Source organism: Pterocles gutturalis, unplaced genomic scaffold (genome assembly GCF_000699245.1).
Source record: "Pterocles gutturalis isolate BGI_N339 unplaced genomic scaffold, ASM69924v1 scaffold5823, whole genome shotgun sequence".
Lineage (NCBI taxonomy): Eukaryota > Metazoa > Chordata > Aves > Pterocliformes > Pteroclidae > Pterocles > Pterocles gutturalis.
The window spans coordinates 1-17941 of NW_010125397.1; the positions used below are offsets into that span (position 1 = coordinate 1).

The 17941-nt window shown below is 48.7% G+C and overlaps 1 protein-coding gene across 1 annotated transcript in view; it reads left to right on the forward strand.

Moving 5' to 3' along the window:
- Positions 1–652: 652 nt before the first annotated feature.
- MAP2K4 (mitogen-activated protein kinase kinase 4) overlaps positions 653–17941 on the forward strand; it is a gene marked incomplete at its 5' end in the record, with an annotated part of 32508 nt that continues 15219 nt past the window's right edge. The window contains 4 exons of the mRNA XM_010078539.1: positions 653–772; positions 10404–10523; positions 12429–12480; positions 12911–13038. Of these exons, the coding sequence (XP_010076841.1) occupies positions 653–772; positions 10404–10523; positions 12429–12480; positions 12911–13038 (420 nt within the window). The remainder of the gene's footprint in view (positions 773–10403; positions 10524–12428; positions 12481–12910; positions 13039–17941) is intronic.

Consider the following 17941-nt stretch of genomic DNA (forward strand, 5'->3'; position numbering starts at 1 on the left):
ATATTTTATATATTTCTATATATATATATAAATATTTTATATAGTGTTAATGTTCCCTAGGCCAGTACCAGATAAAGAATTGTTAGTTTTATGAGAAGAGCTCACAAGACTGTTGCCCTCCATTAGCATTGCCAGAACAATGTGTCCCCTCAGTTATGTGATCGTCCCTTTTCACCTCGCCAGCCATGGTGGAGGCAGGGTGGAAGGAGCCTTTTTGTCTTCTGTGCTTGTCTTAGAAATTTAAAACATGAAGTTCCTTGGTTGAATTTCAAAACAGCCTTCAAGCCGTATCCAACATGGCTAAGAATGGTGTGGGAATTTGTTTGGAAATGAAAGCCTGAATATGTTGGTTTGCTGTAGATCTCAATGAAATCTCTGCTCTTTAAATTCATTCTGGCATTTCATCTGAAAATGTTGATCCTCATGAGAGGACTGGGGTTTTTATAGTCTGAATTAAATGGCTTTAGGGTTTTTTAGTTAGGTTTCTTATTTGAGAGCACAGTTTAATTCTCTAGAGTGTGTCTGAGCATGCCTTGGGGATTGCCTGCACAGCCCTGGGTTTGGGGTCCCTGGCATGTTTCTCCCGGAGCGGGTCTGAGGATACAGTAATGGCATGTAAGTGATAAAGTCTCTGCCACTCTTCCTCTTTCAGAGAATTCGGTCGACAGTGGATGAAAAAGAACAGAAGCAGCTTCTGATGGACCTTGATGTAGTAATGCGAAGCAGTGACTGCCCGTATATTGTTCAGTTTTATGGCGCGCTCTTCAGAGAGGTGGGCACTCCAAACTTGCTTCCTTCATAGCAAAGTTTGGTTTTTACCTTTTTTTTAATTTTTTTTTTGCTTTCAGTTTCTAACTTGCAATAAGGAGGAGAAAGTTAATTTATGTCAGGTTTCTTAGCTCTCCACTTTTAGTCAAGGATATTTAACCAGGAGACCCAGACGTGTGGGTGCTGCTGAGCTCAGACATGCTGTTCCCATTCATCGTTATGTCTCTGCCTATTTCAGTCTCTCCATCTTTCCTGCTTTTCTTGTCTCTTGCTGAGCTCCAGGTCTGTGGCTCCCCCATGCAGAGTGTATCCTGCCGGGCTGGGCACAGCTCTGTGGCACTGGGCTTGGACACGAGCATGGTTCATGTCAGTGGCTGTGAGATGTGACCTGTGTCCCTGTAATGAGGGTGGGTGGCTGCTGTGATGGTAGTCACAGCTCCCCGTAGGGTTATGTGATGTATGTGTGTACGTATCCAGGCTGCGTCAGAGCCTGGGTTGACGTGCATCTGTCTTGAAGTTGTTTGTACCTACAGATAAATCAGGGTAACCATGCTGGGTCAGACCAAAGCTCCTCGTGGGGTGTTCTGTCTCTGGCAATGACCCACAGGCTCCGCTTGCAGAAGCGTGTGTGATACCTCGCCATAGCCTTCAGTCATGTGCAGCTGCGTGTCTGCTGAGCTAGATGTGCTGTCTTTGTGCTGAGTGGTGCTTACTGGATTTCTTTTCCATGGAAGTGTCCAGTTCCCGCTTGAGTATATTTTTTGCATCCATGCTGCTCCCTGAGAGGCACTTCCCTCGGCTGTCCACCCCTCGTTCGGAAGCCCATCACCTTGACTCATTTTGAATTTTCATCCTGCAGTTTCGAGTGATGCCCCTAGTGCTTCCCCTAGTTTTTGTATTTGAAGAGGTGGTAAACAGTTGATCTTTATCCATCCTCTCCAGGCTGATGAGGGTTTTATGGACAGTTGCCATATTCCCCCTTTGCTGTGTCTTACTGAGCCTGCTTAAGTGCCAGCCTGTGTCATACACAGAACCCCTTCCAGACCTTTGATCATCTTTCTTGCTCTTCTTTGCATCCTTTCCAGTTCTATTCTGTCCTTTTGGGACAGAGACCAAAATTGCATGACTGTTCTTGAAAGGAGCAGTATCTGCAATAGCTAGCGTAGGGGCTGTAATTTTGCTTGGCCCCTTTTATGCACCTAGATAGCGTGTGCTGTGGAGTGAGTTATTCATCGGGGTGCTTCCAAGTGAAGATCAGAATTAGAGCATTGAATGCTATGTCAGCTGACCACATTCAATCCTGACATACTTTAGCTGTTCATGGGTGGGAATATGATGTTAATCACTGCACGTTCGTGACTGTTTTAGTGTCTACTTACTGTAATTTAAGGTAGATATTATGCTGCAGGGCCACAGAAGGTGTCCTTCTATCTCCTTGTGCTTTGCCGAGGCCTGTTGCAATCTAGCTTCAAATGACCACTCAGAACGGTTGGGAAGCTGGCCTGCTCCTTGCAGCCCAAACAGTCTTGTGCCGTGGATGGAGGCCAGTCATCAGTCTGAGCTGAGCCTGTTCAGTACAGGCACAAGAAGAGGATTATACGCTGGTGAGCAGCACGGGATTGCAAGCACTTGGTCCATTTGCAAGAGCAAGAGTTTTGGAGAAGGTCAATGTCAAAACCTGACTGCAGCATCCCCTTCCTCCAGAGAGCAGCAGCTCTTCTGTGGGAGTGGATTATTACCCATCCTGTAGTTGCTCTGGTGTTGAAGCTGGTACAGTGTAGGGGAGTAGACTTGTAGCCTTGCATGTTTTCCCCTACTGCAGCCCAAATCCAGTACACCTACTCAAGGGAAGAAGGAAAATAGAGATGTACTGGCCATTAGTCATCTTTGCATATTGTCAGGCATAGCAGCCTGTGCAGTCTTCTGGGGCTTTACTGGGAAGCTGTTAGAGAAAGAGGGTCAGTGTTGTAGTCACCCAAAAGCAAAAGTCTGGGACTGAATATTCAGTTCCTGCTTCTAGAGAGTCTGCTTCTGTAATTTTACTGGGTCACTCCTCTGGCTTTAAATCTAGGTCTCTAAAATATAGATAATAATCCTTCCTTTTCCCATGCTCTGCTTTTTCTTATATGTTTAATCACGAAGCCATTTTGGGCCAGGAGGCGTTGTCCATGTTCACACATTACAAGCTTCTACCAAGTGTGGAGCCTGAGCCTTGGCTGGATCTTTCCAGCTTTGCTGAAATACAAATGAGAAGGCTGTCAGCTGTTGTAAAGAAAAGTCTCTGGGCAAGGCGGTATCTTGCCAGATGCTGATGAGCAACATGTTCAGAGCTGTGCAAGCCTGTCGCCCCTCTGCAGCTCTAGGCACATCCTGAGATGGAAGTATAAATACAGAAATAGGATAAAAACCCAAACGTCAGCCTGGCTTCTGCTGCACCCTTTGTCATGTCGAAAAATCCTGTCCCTCTGCAGCCAGGCAGAGCTCCTTCCATGCTCCGTCTGGGACAGCTTTCAGTGAGGGCACTCTGGGTTATATCATGTTGGTCCCTGGAATTCCCTTTCCCTCCCCCACCCTCAGCATCAATGGTTCTGAGATGAAACCAACCTTCCCCTCTCCTCGGTCCCTTACTGTTGAGGTGATGTTCTAAGTTACAGACCTCAGAGGTACACAGGGTGAGCTGGTGCGCTTGGATAAAGTTTCCTGTCTTGTGATATCAATTACATGTTCTGATATTAATTACATCTTTTAAAGCTATGGAAGTGTGGCAGCAGAGAAGCACAGAAAGGGGACAAAAAGAATGTATGTCTGAACTGGTCTCATCCCCCCACTCTGCTTAGCAGATCTGTTCCCAAATAACTGTGAACAATCCAGGTCACTGCTGCACCAGTCCTGGAGTGTAAGAGCTAATAGGACGTTGCTAAAGGCTGAACCTTTCTCAGGAAGTCCTGCAGCAAAGCACATATAAACAAAGGTCTTTGTTTCAGCATTTCAAGGTGGAAAGTAAGGAAATAAGTTCTAGAATGCAGATCCTCTTGGGACTGCCTGCTCTGAGCCAGGATTCAGATTCTTCAGGGACGGATGGAGCTACAGATGGGAAGTCATCTTCTGCCTGCTCCTGAAAGGTGAAAGACTTCAATTGAGCCTCTTTAGAAGAGTTTAAATGTCGAGTAGAGAAGCTTAAATGTTGAGTAGGTGGCTTTCACAGTCAGATGATTGTCAAGAAGATTATAGCAGCTTCAGGAACAGCAGCAGGGCAGCTGGGCTGTTCTGCGAGGCAGGTAGCCTTCCAGAGGCTGTTGATGTGGAGAAGCGGAGCTCAGCTCTTGAATCCTGACAGTCTGAGGAGTGGGAGTACTACACCAAATGGGACAAAACTGTCCAAGGTCTTATTTTGAAGACAGACGAGTGTCCCAGCTTGCAGTCAGGAAAGTAACTGTAAACAGGCAAGTTACTGTGGCAGCCTCAGTGGGTATGAAAAGTTTGATTTGGAAAGACAAAAAATACTAGATAAATATTTTTCCCTAGTGTCATTCTGTCTCACTTGTTCAGCAGTCACTTTCTGATAGGGAAAGTCTTTTCTGGGAACAGGTCCTGCTTGTCCCTCATCAGGCAGCACCTTAACATGTATTATTTGCTTCTTGTTCTTTAATAATTTGGGATGTCCTTCTTTTATTATGTATGTCTGTGTATATACTGTCATGTGTAACAATCCAAAACCGACAAGTTAATTGCCAGGTATGGGACTTTGCTTGAGTTTATTGGCACCCATTAGATGAGATTAAATTGCCTGCTTAATGAAACAGGAACAAAGCTGAAAAAGTAGAAGAGAGAGTTTCAGCCTTTGCGTGGATAAGGGGCTTCATTGCACTGACACCGGATAGTGCATGTGCTGTAGTCAGGTGCTCCATGGGACAGCGCTCTGCTCACTCCTGCTCTCATGGATGAAGCTGTAACCTTCACAGCGCTGTGTTGTACCTCCCTGTGATATTACAGCATCCCTTGGTCTGCTAGTGCAGCTCTTGAGCAGACTGCTCTACGACTTGGTTCTCCCAACAGTCCTAGGTGGAAGAAATCCAGCTTTTTTTCAATAGCAGAATCCCTGAGCACCGGCATTGTAATGTGTGGCTGTTGAAATAGTTTCCATGTCTACAGCCTGACTGCTTAACAGAAGAGAGAAGAAAGTTGCATCCAGTAAAGGCTGGAGAATGAAGAGAATCGGGAAGAGAAAGGCCTGGAGGGAAGTGCAGAAGGGCTGGTTATACCCCTGGCTGTATTCCTGGTTACACTGGCAGCAGAAGGGATTCGGTGGCTGATGAATCATAAAATCATTGAATCATAGGATGATTTGGGATGGAAGGGACCTTTGAAGATAGAGTCCAACCCCTCTCAATCCCCTCATCCTTCAGTCCTTATTTATACTGGTGAGTGCTGCGATCCAGGTTCAGGATCTTGTACTTGGCCTTGTTGAACTCCATGAGGTTCACCCAGGCCCCATGAAGCCAGTTGGTTTCTCCATACGGCACCAGTGAGAGCCCTGACTGCTGCAAATGCTCGCAGAGCTTTCCACACCGGCCAGCAGAGATGCTGTATTGAAGAGGGGCTGGTTACCTCTCAAAGTGGTATTTGTGAGGTGGGGGAGAAAAAAAGCTGATTGCAAGGATTTCTGCAAAGATTGTGCTTGAGTTACTTTCTTCTAGTGAGGAGAGAGGAGTGTTGGGCTGAGCCACAGGACTGCCCTGGGCAGCCCCGAGACTTTCACCCCTAATGTTGCCAGTTTTGGAGAGGTTTTAGGTCTGAGAAAGAAACAATCTTATTTTCTTCTGTGTGTTCTTGCTGGGTGCTTTACAGCTAATCTAGTTTGAGCCAGTACCTGTAAGGCTGGGGATGTTTGGTTACTCATCATGACCACGCTAATTGCTCTTTCAGAGTAACTGTTCTGCTACTTTTATTCTCAAGGGGGGCAGAGGAAAAAAGCCTTGTCTGATGCAGGATCTCAGCAGTGACTCCTACCCAATGCAAGCATAGCCAAGCCAAGTTTAAACCAACAAGCTCAACAGTTGATAAAATTATTCGATGAAAAATTCATTGCAAGTTGCAAAACATGCCTGGGAAGCCAGGTAAATTAGCCTGTAGGGAGCTTCTGCTGGTACAAGAGAAGAGGTAGTGAGGATGTGTCAGTAGCACAGTGCTGATGTTGGTGTGAATTGTGGACGTGTCCTGGATTGGTTGATACAGGATGTTTGCTCTTTTTGCCATTGATGCACAACACCCTATTTCTATGGAAATCTTTGGCTATGTTGGAGTTACTCAAGTCATCTGTCCCCGTGAGCAGTCCCCTGTCCATAGGAAAAGTGTCCTCTGTGTCACATAAGGATATGTGAGGGTGATGGCATTCTTCATTCTCTCTCACTAGTGTAGATGCAACTTGCATAAAACGTTGGCCACTCCCTGTGGTGCACTAACGTGGTCAGCCTTGAGTACTGGTATCACAGAATGGTGGATGTTGGAAGGGACCTCCGGAGGTCACCTTGTCCAACTCCCATGCTCAGGCGGGGCCACCTAGGGCTGCTTGCCCAGGGCCATGTCCAGACAGCTTTGGGATACCTCCAGGGATGGAGACTCCACAACCTCCCTGAGCAACCTGTGCCAGTGCTCAGTCACCCTCCTAGGGAAAAAGGTTTTCCTGATGTTCAGAGGGAGCCTCCTGTGTGTTTGTGCCCATTGTCTCTCGTCCCTTCACTGGGCACAACTGAAAAGAGTCTGTCCTCTTTGCACCCTCCCCTCAGGGAGATCTCATCAATGTCTATCAATACCTGAGCCTTCTCTTCTCCAGGCCGAACAGTCCCAGCTCTCTCAGCCTTTCCTCATAGGAGAGATGCTCCAGTCCCTCGGTCATCTTAGTGTCCCTTTGCTGGACTCTCTGCAGTTGCTCTACATCTGTTATACTGGGAGCCCAGCACTGGACACAGCACTGCCGGTGTGGCCTCACCAGTGCTGAGGCAAGGGGAAGGATCACCCCCCTCGGCCTGCCTAGTGCAGCCCAGGGAACTGTTCATCTTCTTCGCAGCAAGGGCACATTGCTGGCTCGTGGGCAATTTGGTGCCCACCAGGACTCCGGGGTCCTTCTCTGCCAAGCTGCGTTCCAGCTGGGTGGCATCTTTGTGACATGCTCAGTTGTCGACTGGGAACTCGGGACACTGTGCTCAGAAGTTGAAGCATCCCAGTCGCTGGTTAATCAGCTTTTGTGGATGTCCTGGAGACGGGCAATGATGTTTTGAATGGAACGTGCAGGGTGTTCCTGGACATTTTTTGGAATGCCTACAAGATGTGCATTAGCATCTGGTAATTTAATACTCAGTAAGGACTAAAATATATTCTTCGGAAGAATAGCTCTAACTAGAGGAGAAAATTAAAATGCTTCTTTTGTCATTTATAAATTGGATATCAACCTGATCTAAAAGCATACATTAAAGAGAAACTTTCATTAAGATGGTTTTGTCCTTGCAATTCCCAGTGAAGCAGAACTTTCCCACGCACATCAGCACTTTTTTGTATTTGATCAAAAAGGGGGCTGGGTGACCAGTACCCAGTCATCCCTGCTAGTCTGCCTTTTTTTTCTCAGTAAAATTCATGAGCTTTGCCAACAGATAAGCCCTTTCAAGTCCCAGGGAGAAATAAGAACCTGTAGAGTTTCGCATCTTGCCACCAGCCTTAATGAAGCCGCATAATTGGAAAGGTCAGTCGTCATTGTTTGTCATTGATCTTGCTGACATGAATTCATGCTGATCAGGTAGATTTTAATATTACCAGATCAATAAATGCCCGCATCCGGGATTTCTATATGGCATATACTTCAGGAGACCAAGTAAACCAAGTCTTTCCTTTGATGCTTTTGATCAGGTACAGGTTTTTTTATGTTTAAGTTAACACTGGATAACAATTTTTTGCACTTGTTTGAGTTTTTGGTAACACACACATCCCAACCCTGCAGACGCGCAGAGCGTGTTGTGAAGCTTTTGTTCCGGTAATGGCTCTGATAAGGTTCCCTGTTTCACTGAGGTTTGCTTTTGCTGTACCAACACCAGCGTTGTAACCTGGGTGACTGAAGACACAATACTGGTGTGACTGGACATAAACACGAGGCTGCAGATGGACAGTAGTATTCTGGCATTCTTGAACAAATCCCATCCCCTGCAGTCTCAGTACAATAACAATAATATTGTGCAGTAACTATTTTTTTATATGAAGCTGGTCAAAACAGAAGAAATGTTTTGAATGATCCTGCAGCCAGTAGAGCAAGTCCATGTTTGCTTTCACTACAGATAGCTTAAGGGTCTGGTGTGGTTCCAGCCTCATTTGGTTGATGCACATCACTAGCGCTGGATCGACGTTGCTTTCTCTGAGCCACTCTCGGTAGTATGGAAATGCCGCTTTGCAGGTATTGACAGTGCTGAAAGGGGAAATTTTCTGCACGTGTTGCCTAATTTCATTTTTGTAGCTTAAATCTGAACAGATCCTCAGTCGAATCCATCCATAGCCAGTACTCCGTTCTCTAGCAGCCTGAGCTCGCCTTTCTCCGTGCCTTCGGAAATACTCTTCCTGCTGTGCTCCACTTGCTCTTTCACTGGGGTGTCCCTACTTCTGTGTCTGACACAGCACCTTTTCCATCATTCCTTTCTGCTTTGTTTTGGGTGAAATGTGTGTTTTCTGGGCTCAGACCTGGGTGGGTGACATTAGCTGCCGTGCTACCTTGTGCTGATGTAAAAAGCCTGGTGCCAAATGGGCAGTGTGAAATGGGGCTGCTCATGGCTCTGAATCCACAGTTGCCTTTGTCAGCAGCTGCTCAGCCCTTCCTAGGAAAGCAGATCCTCTCTTCTCTTAAGGACGGGCTTTCCTCTTGGCCGCAGCATCTCTCCTTTGGCAGGAGGCGGCGATGGATTCGCTGGCACTGAAGCAGCAGCACCTGTAACGCTGGTGGCACATGGGATGCTTCCTGGCAGCTTGCTATCTGTATTGCTGAAAACAGCCCTGTGCATGTGAGCAGCCCAGGACCAAGCTGGTGGCACCTCTGCCTCCGCTGGTACCAGTGTGCAGTGTTTGACAGCACCTTCCTTGGGCACGTCTGTTCCCGCTAAACCAAGCACTTGGCCTGGAGGCACCTTGGCAGATGCAGTTCCTTGGGTTGTGCTTCACGGGAGGTAATTCTGAGCGACAGAAAAGCCCTTTTGGCCTTACAACCTGTGGCTCTGCAGGCTTTTCCGTTGTCTAAACCAAACTCAAGGTTGCTCCCAGCTCTCATGAGCACCAGGAGGCTGCTTCAAATAGAAGTAACTGGGGTGTGCAGGATGGGAGCACAGGGCTTTGCTGCACCTCCAGCGTGTCCATCCCTAGGTTTTTTTCCTAATTTCATTTCCATATGTTAACATAGAGTTCAGTTGGTTTGTGTTTTGTATAGTAAGGAAAAATCTGCCTTCTGTAGGATAGTTACTTGGGGAAGTTTCTCCTCTGTTTGTTACTGCTTATATCCCAGAGGCATGCAGCCCAGCCAGGCATCTGCTGCTGGGAGCCACCCAGGCAGCCCGGGGCAGCGCTGCCTGCACGAGCTGCTGTTCCTTACACAAATGTTTTAGGCAGAATGTAGCCGGGAAGAGACAACCAGACTACTCAACTCCGCTCTGCACTTAGCTTTTGACAGCTAAAGCAGTTTTCACACTCGTTGTGGTACAACCTGCAGAAGACAGATATGAGTATGCAGCTTCTGGTGGGGACAGGCCTGGCTCTAGTGTTTGAGGATTCCTAGCAGTGAAGAGTTGTCTGAAGGGCATGAGAGTCTGCAGAAGTAGCTCCTGCAAAGCCTTCTGTCGTCAGGCTTCGGTCTGGAGGTCAAATGTTCCAAAAAAAAGGTAAAATAGCTAAGATCAATCCATGGCTAAGCTATCCATCACCCTATGATTGGTACATACTGAAACAAAAGATGAAGTCCTTCTGCAGTGTGGGGATCCGTTTCCCATTCCCAGCAAATCCATTGTGAGTGGGTTGATTTACAGATCTCAAGAGGCGCTTTGATAAAAAGACGTGTTATTCTCATGCTATTTAAGCTAGTTTAACACAGCTGCTAGTACGTTTTACAATTCTCTGCATTTATGTCACTGTAGGATGCAAATCAACAGAACCCCCCACATACTTAGGTTATTTTCATTTTCTCTTGCTTAGATGATATCTCCAAACATTGTGTGAAATGTCTTCTGTCCTCTGCAGGGTAGTCATAAACCAAAGGGATTTTTTTTTTTTCTCCAGTTTTTCTGTGCATGCTGGTGTTTCCCTGTGCCTGCAGCTTTCTAGAGAGCCAGATAGTTTTTGAGACATGGATTCATCTAGGTTCAGGCATCTAAAATGTAGTATCAGGTCTGAGCTGGTCAGCTGGGTGCCTCTGCTGGTGACTGGAGTGGGGGAGAGGTGTGTAGAAAGGGTGAGTTTTCCCTTGCTAAAATTAAGCAAGATTAATTCCATCCTTCCTGTCAAATGCATGCTGTTGTTAATGTATTTGATTGGATTCAGGGGATCTCCTTATGCTCTCTGGATTGTTGTTTTTCGTTTTTATCTTGACAGTAACACAAATTCTTTTCTCTTTCCAGGGTGACTGTTGGATCTGTATGGAGCTCATGTCTACCTCGTTTGATAAGTTTTACAAATATGTATATAGTGTATTAGATGATGTTATTCCAGAAGAAATCCTAGGCAAAATCACTTTAGCTGTGAGTATTTTGTTAAACCTTTTTGTGTTATTGAAGCTAATGTGAAAAATTCAGATCTTTCAATCACGCGTGAGAAAGCTGGTTGAACTGCGTGCAGCAGAACTGCTGCTGGTGTATTGCACCATGGTTTTAATGATCCTTGAGTGTACTCTGACTTTCTTGTAGCATGTTGCATGATGGAAAAGCAAGTCCTGGGGTCTGCAGTCTGTTCATACAGAGACCCCAGGTCCAACCTCCTGCTCTGTCTGCTTGAACATTGGTGCTGACAGCATAGGCACCAGTCCCCTACTTGGGGGTCACTTCACGTGCACTGGTGGTGCCATCAGTGGAAACTGGGCACAGGTCGTCCCATCCTGAGGAAGGTGTCTAAGGTAGATGAGCTGTCTCCTCTTCCCTTGCTTGTTCAGGGAACAAGAGATTGGGCATTACAGCCAGGACATGTGAACCCCACCAAACTATTTGAAAATAAGGGTCTGGTCTCGGTGAATTGCCTGCCCTCTCTCTTGAGTCAGCGGGGAGAGGTTGGTGCCTCTGTACGGGAGCCGAGTACCCATCTCATGGTGCCTTAGGCGGTGAAGTGAGATGAATCCCAGCCAGGGTATCCGAGTGCAGCCCTGGTACACGGAGCCTGCTGTCTCCCTCTAAAGAGCCGTGTAAAATTATCCTTGACTGTGCTAAAGGGAACCTTTAGTTATCTAAACACAAGGGCAAGTTTTGGCCCTGCAGGGCAAGCTTTTGGCTTTGGGCTGTGGAGGTAGGGGTGTTGAAAGGTATCCCGAAACCTCTATCCTTCTGCTGCCTGTAAAAATCTGTCAAGTCCATTGGATCTCCGCAGGGTATGCTGTGCTAGTCCAGTTCAGAAAAACCTCTGGTAGCCTTGTGCAAAGGTTCCCTAAAGTACAAGGGGGTCTTCAGCAGGGGGTGAACCTGGTTGCTGTTTTCTTGAATTAACCTGGAAGTTCTGGCCCAATAAAAAACCAAGGCTGAGTTAAATGAATTAGTTCAGCGAGGCTGCTGGACGATAAAGGGCTGCTCAGGTGAAGCACTGTTCAGGACTAACGGGGGGAAATGTGAGCAAACAAGTGAATGCTGAAGCCGTGCTGTGTTGGTGACAGATGGGCAAACTGCCTCTGCATTGCCTTCAACATGTGAAAGCTGCAGTAAGCTGGTGTCCTGAGCTGTCAGAGTGACAGGAAGGTGCTCAGCAAGTCTCAAGCCATAACCTCTTGAAAGGATATGGGAAAATTCTGCTCAGTGCCTGATATTGGGAGAAAAACTGTCTTCACTGTTCTTAGGAGCATCTTTATAAAGTGTTGAGCCTACCTGGACCTGCTGACACTTCTTGCAGCTAACAGGCTGCCTTGATGGCTCATGCATCTTTTTAGCAGAAGTGAAATGAATTAAAATGGTTAACTTTCAAGTTGTTTTTTTTTTTTTTTGTAAATCATCCTGTGAAGTCAGGCTCCTTAAGTGTCTCTTTCATGTGATGGTGAATGGTTAAATGAGAACAGCTTCCTCTGCTGCTCCCCACACTGATGCTGCTCAGCAAGTGGAATGGGAACAGTTATTACCTACTGAAAAAGTACACCATAGGGCTTGAAATAAGTTATTACTCAAGATAATTAACAATAGAAATCGCTTGACTTCACCTCTTGCTCCTCTCTCCCAGAATGGGATCTTTCCAGGTTACAAGTGCTATGTGTTTACTTAAGCACGTGCCCTCTCTTATATCACCTTGTGTTTGCAGGAAAGATTGGGAGAAAAATGCTTTTATTACATGGTGTATTACAGCATTGATATTCAAAGATATTAATTGATTTTTCCCCCTTCTTGGAGCTCCAAATGTTTAATAATCACAAGAATCTTATGACATTTGCTTATTTTTCATCTGCTTTTCTTTCCTAGACTGTGAAAGCACTAAACCACTTAAAAGAAAACTTGAAAATCATTCACAGAGGTGAGTTCATGTCTCTTCTTCTTGCCTACAAAAACAATTGAAAGGATTTTTAAGTGGCCTTTCCTTCAGGTCAGAATGTAGTTAGCGTGTATGCTACCCCAAGTGTGAGAACAGGTTTGCACAAGTGTGGCCACAGTTGCTATTTCATTGCCCCTTTGGTCTGTGGGTTTCCAGGAAAGCCTGATTTCAAGGTGATTGGGTGTCTGCCTCTGCCCATGGGCACGTGGCGTGTTTGGGGCTGGCTCCATCTCCTCTTGCTCCCGTTCAGGATCCTCAGCGGCGGTGAGCACGTCCAGTCACCACCTGCCCACCCCGCACCAAGGGGCAATGGTGATTGCGCAGCACTGCCGGTGTTGATTCTCTGCAGCTGCTGTTCCTGAAACTGAAACCTCCAGCCGTGACTTAGCGGTTTAAATTTCTTCCCTTGCAGACATCAAACCTTCCAATATTCTTCTGGACAGAAATGGAAATATTAAACTCTGTGACTTCGGCATTAGCGGACAGCTCGTGGACTCCATTGCCAAAACGCGGGATGCAGGCTGCCGACCGTATATGGCGGTGAGTGGGGATGAGCCGGGCAGCAGGGAGCTGGCATGTCTGTGGGCTGTGCAGGATCTTACCCCCCTTCTGCAGGCCTGGCTCAGCGCGACTGTGCCTGGTGTCTGGCTGAAGCGTCAGCCTGTTCCCCTGGCATGAGCACCCCCTTTCCAGATGAAACTGAGCTCTGGATTGAGTACTGCTGCTGGCAGCGTGAGCAAAGACATCCAGGCTGTGGCAAAATGACCAAATTCCCTTTTTTTTCTTTCCTGTTTTCCTCTGCTGCTGCTGTTGCTGCAGCGCTGAAGCAGAGAGCTTCTCCGTGCCTTCCAGCAGCACCCGCTCATGCTCCAAAACAGATGGCGCACAAGGGAGGCAGGGCTGTCTGGGTGCAGGGTTTTCTTGGTCTGCAAGAAGTCCATTTGCCACGGTAAGATTATGTGACAGGAGTTATTGCAGAGCAGAATTATAGTGATTTTTGCAAACCACTTCTATTCCAAAGTGTGCCGTAACTTAATTCCAGGAGAATGTGATTCTGGAGAGCAGCGGTAGCCGAGCAGCTGCGTGGAAATCGCTTGGGCTGAGCCGTGGCTCCTGGGAGTCTGTTCTGCTTGTTTCCTTCCCTCTTCCTCTCAGGGAAAAAAGCGGTGGTGGTGATTTGCAAAGCTGTCTGAGGGTTTTAAACACTTCTATGTATCGGGCTGCTTTGAAAATGCATCTCTTGGTTTCACGTGAGCTGAGGGTGCCTTGCGCAGGGAGCTGTGTATCTATCTGCTGCCATCAGTGTAACTTTCATTTCAGTGGCTGTGTTTAACTCTCATTACTTATCGTGTCACTCTATTTGCTGAAAAATACTGGGTTTTGAACTCTTATCTACCACTAAGGAAACAAAAAAAGGAAAATCTCTCTCTTTTAAGGTACAGTGCCCATCTGGTCCAGGTCATGGCTCTCATGTGCCTTTTATCTGACTGGGGTGTCCAAGGCAAAACCCGTCTGCCCCAACCCTGATCTGTGCAAGCACAGAGTCTGAGTTTCAGAGCATTTGACTTTTTTCTGCTCACTGTCCTCACACCAGAGCTGGTTACTCAGTGAGCTGGAAAGAAGAGTACAGATGAGTTCTATTCCTGGAGACCAGTGCTGCGGTACAGCAGAGTGTGTGCAAGCTCTGAGCTATGCCAGGTAGTGAGAGGGCAGACGGGGGCAGTTTGTTTAAATAAAGACCTTGTGAGGCTGGAGAGAGGGCAGAGGTGTGTTTCCGCTCTGAGCACTTTTGGCAAGTGTGTGGAGCTCCCTGCAGGGAAGAGGATGGGTCAGAGCCGCCCTGCCTGTTGTGTTGGTGGTATGTGGAATGCTGAGGGCAGCAGCAAAGAGAGGTGCCCCAGGAGGGGGCTGGAGCCAGAGCAGCCTGAGCTGTGGTGGGTATTTGCATCTCAAGCAGGTGCTTTCGATAGCATCGCTCTGCAGAGTTACGGCTGTTGTTGACTTTTCCCTGTCCTCTGAGGTACGTATCAGGCCTGTAAATAGGGCTCTTGTAAAATTGCTCACTCCTTTTCCCCTCCTAAGTTCAGTAGGCTATAATTGCAGGAATTAATGTTCCCACTTTTTCTTAAAACTGTGGGTAGATGGTTAACTTTGCACAGGCTGTTGGTTTGGTTATGACATGACAGTTACCAGTACGTCTGTAAATAGCTGTGCTGCTTCATTGCCCCTGGGACTTTGGGGTGTGGGTGCTTCCGACAGCCCCTTGTCTTTCCTCCCTGTCTGTGCATATCCACTCTGTTCTTTGTGGATTTCCACCAGCTCCAGACTCTGTTGGATTTTGAAGTGAGCAAAAGTGTTTCAGTTCAGTTTGTGATTTTAAGAGCCTTGGCATGGGATACAGTTGGTGGGACGAGCCAACAGCTGGCAAGCAGTGTGGGAGACGGCTGGCCTCTTCCCTTCTGCTCTCCGGACTCAGTGACTCCACTCCAAGTACATGAGGATTTCCATGTATCGGGGAGCCTGGGAAATGGGGAGATGTCCCAAGCATGGAGGCACATCTGCTAGCTCTTTCTCCAAGCCACCGGAGGCTCATGGCTGTAGTGATGCTGGGATCAAACCTGAATATACCTGGGAGGGAGTCAGGCCAGTCACTCTCCTTTTGAAAGGAATTTTTTATTTTGGTGCAAAATAGGTGATTATTTTTGGTTCAAAACAATGCGACTGTGTTCAGCCAGGGTGGGTCTGATAAGGGCTGCTGGATGGTGCTCCCTGATGATCAGAGCATGTTGCTCTGCAAGGCCACTTGGCCAGTGGCACTTGCGTTAATTTTTGCAGCATGAGCACTTGCCCACCGAAGGAACATGATAACACCGTGTTCACTGGAGCTGGGTCCCCAGATAGCTGTTAATAACAGTAACATGGGATGTCAGCCACTTTGTGAGCAGTCAGATTAGGCAGCAGGAGCCACGTCCAGCTGCTTGGCAAGTGCTGGGTGGTTTAACCAAAACTGTTGGAGCTCTCACGGAAAGCAACGTGTCAGCCTTGGAGCTGCCAGTGCTGGAGAAGTTATTTTCTTTTGGGTTTTGAATTCCCCTGCAATTGTTCTATTGAAGTAAAGGTGTGCATGTTGGTGCCTTGTGTTCTCTGAAAGAAAGAAAGGAAAGACGAGCCCCCGCACTGCCTGCAGAGCTGCCCAGACTGTTTGCTGAGTGCTGCTGAGATGCATGCCAGTACCAGCGTTGTGGGTTTGCTCTAGGTGAGGTTTCTCAGTGTGTTCACGGCAGCCTTAACCCAGCAGTGGGGGTGAGACTGCTCCCGGCCAGCTCCTGGTCCCCCTTGTCTGCTGCTCCCCGGTGATCCCTGCTTTGCCTCCTGCTGCGGCGGCTGCTGCTGATCTGGGTGGGAGGAGAGGCCCTGTGTGCCACACTGCAGCTGGCGCTCTTTGTGGCATTACGGCTTTTGCGTTCTTAATGCTCTAGTGTACGCAGTTCCTGTGTCGGAGAGGGGGGATGGGACTGGAAGCACCTGGTTTAGGTAGGGGAGAACCCAGCCAGTGTGAGGATGAGTTCCTGCCCTGCTCCTTTGGGACCTCTGCACGGGCAGAGTCTGATGGTGTCACACACGTCCCTCACGTCCTTTTCCCGTGTCACCTGGGAGCTGCCTGCTGCAAGCTGTGGCCGTGTCCGAGTGACAGTGCCCTGTGCCGCTTCACCCGCCCTCCCTGGGCTGCTCGCTGAGCTCTCCCTGCAGAGCTGTCGAGAGGAGGGGATGGGCAAGGGGACGTGTGTGACCGGCGGGTATGACCAGCCTTCTTGGTGCTAATGCATGACCCGGGTCCCAGCAAACATGCTTGTTCCTGCCTGTGCACAAATAGAGGGCCAGCGCAGAGCCCTGTCGCTGCAGACCAGTGCTCAGGATGTGTTCCCTTGCTCCTCGTTTCCCTCTGCAAAGATGGGCAGTCACTGCTGGCATCAGCATCTGGGGCCAGGTGGAGGCTGTGTCCCTGTGCTCGGGTGGCTCATTGCATGGAAAAGGAAAGATTCCCAAGGCAAGGGACAGTGACAGCTCTAAGCCCTGCTCCTCCGGCCTCCCTGTGCGGGTGGAGAGGCTGCAGGGGTGCGGGAGCTCTCTGAATGCTTTACCCAAGCAGAGCTGCAGCAAGAGCCTCTGTTTCAGCTTTGCATTCCTGACCCAGTGCCCAGGTTTTCATCGGCTTCACTCATTCATTTATCTGAGCAGGCAGGCTGTTGTTTTGAATTCATGCAGCTAAAGTCTTCGATGCTCCTGAATATTGCTGTGTGTGTTGGACTTTTTTTTTTTTTTTTCTTCTTTTCCATCTGGAACTTGGCACCCAGCCATAATTTTTATGACTGAGAAAACAAATTTGGGAGGAGACCGGGAGACATGTGGCATTGCACCGTCCCTCTGCGAGCACCATGGATTGGATCCTGGCTCCGCCGCCTGCAGCGTAGCGAATGCTGAGGGAGATGCCTGGGCTCTGAGCACAGCCCTTCTCGCTCGCGTGCCGCTGCTGTCACCTGCGTGCTTCAGGGGTTTCGCCTGAGAACATAACCTCTGTTACTCATTCACCGGCTAAGATAATCCATGAAGTTTTGCCCATTGTGGGACTTTTCTCTCCAAACTTAGCTCCTTACATCAGGCGACGCAGAGCCCTCTGCCCCAGGGCTGAGCTCCTGTCTGCGCGTTGGCGCTTCCACCCCATCCTGCCGGGGACACGGTGGGGAGGGATTTTCCTCCTCACCTGTTTAGATGCTCGTCTGCACAGGCAGTTTGTATAAAGCCGGGGAGATGTGTCAGCAGCCGCCTCTGTAAGCAGCCGCTCAGCCAGAAGTATTGCGGACAGGATGTGAGTTTTGTGGAGGAGAATATTAAAAGGCAGAAAAAAGTTGGTTTGTCCACTTTAGGAAGTGCCTAAAAGTCAGTTTTAGGAGATAGCTGCCCTGGGGAGGCATTTGAGGCTCAGCTGGAAGCAGTGGGCAGCTCCTCCGTGCCGGGGTTTGCTCTGGGGAACACAGCCGGCCATGCTGGGGAGGCCCAGGGTGGGCCCCGCTGCCCGGCTGAGCTGCGGGAGGGCTAACTGGAAACCAGAAATAGCAGGATGTGATCAGCAGGGCGGTGGCGGTGCAGAGAGGGGTGGGCACGGCCCCTCAGGGCAGGGTCCAGTGTGGGGAGAGGGAGGGAAGGGTTATGTGGGTCCCAGGTCCTCAGGCGCGGGCCTGTTGGGCTCTCGCTGCTCGCGTGGGTGCAGCCAGGGGGTCCCGCCTCAGGCCAGCCCGCGGGGGTCCGCACGGGGCTCCCCACCCCTGGGCCAAGCTTTTTCCCATCAAGGGAGCGTCCTGCGTGCCTGTCACGCGCTCAGTGTGGGCTGGGGGCTGCTGGGCCTCCCCCGAGCACCCCTGTGTGCAGCCAGGCCTGGCTCTGC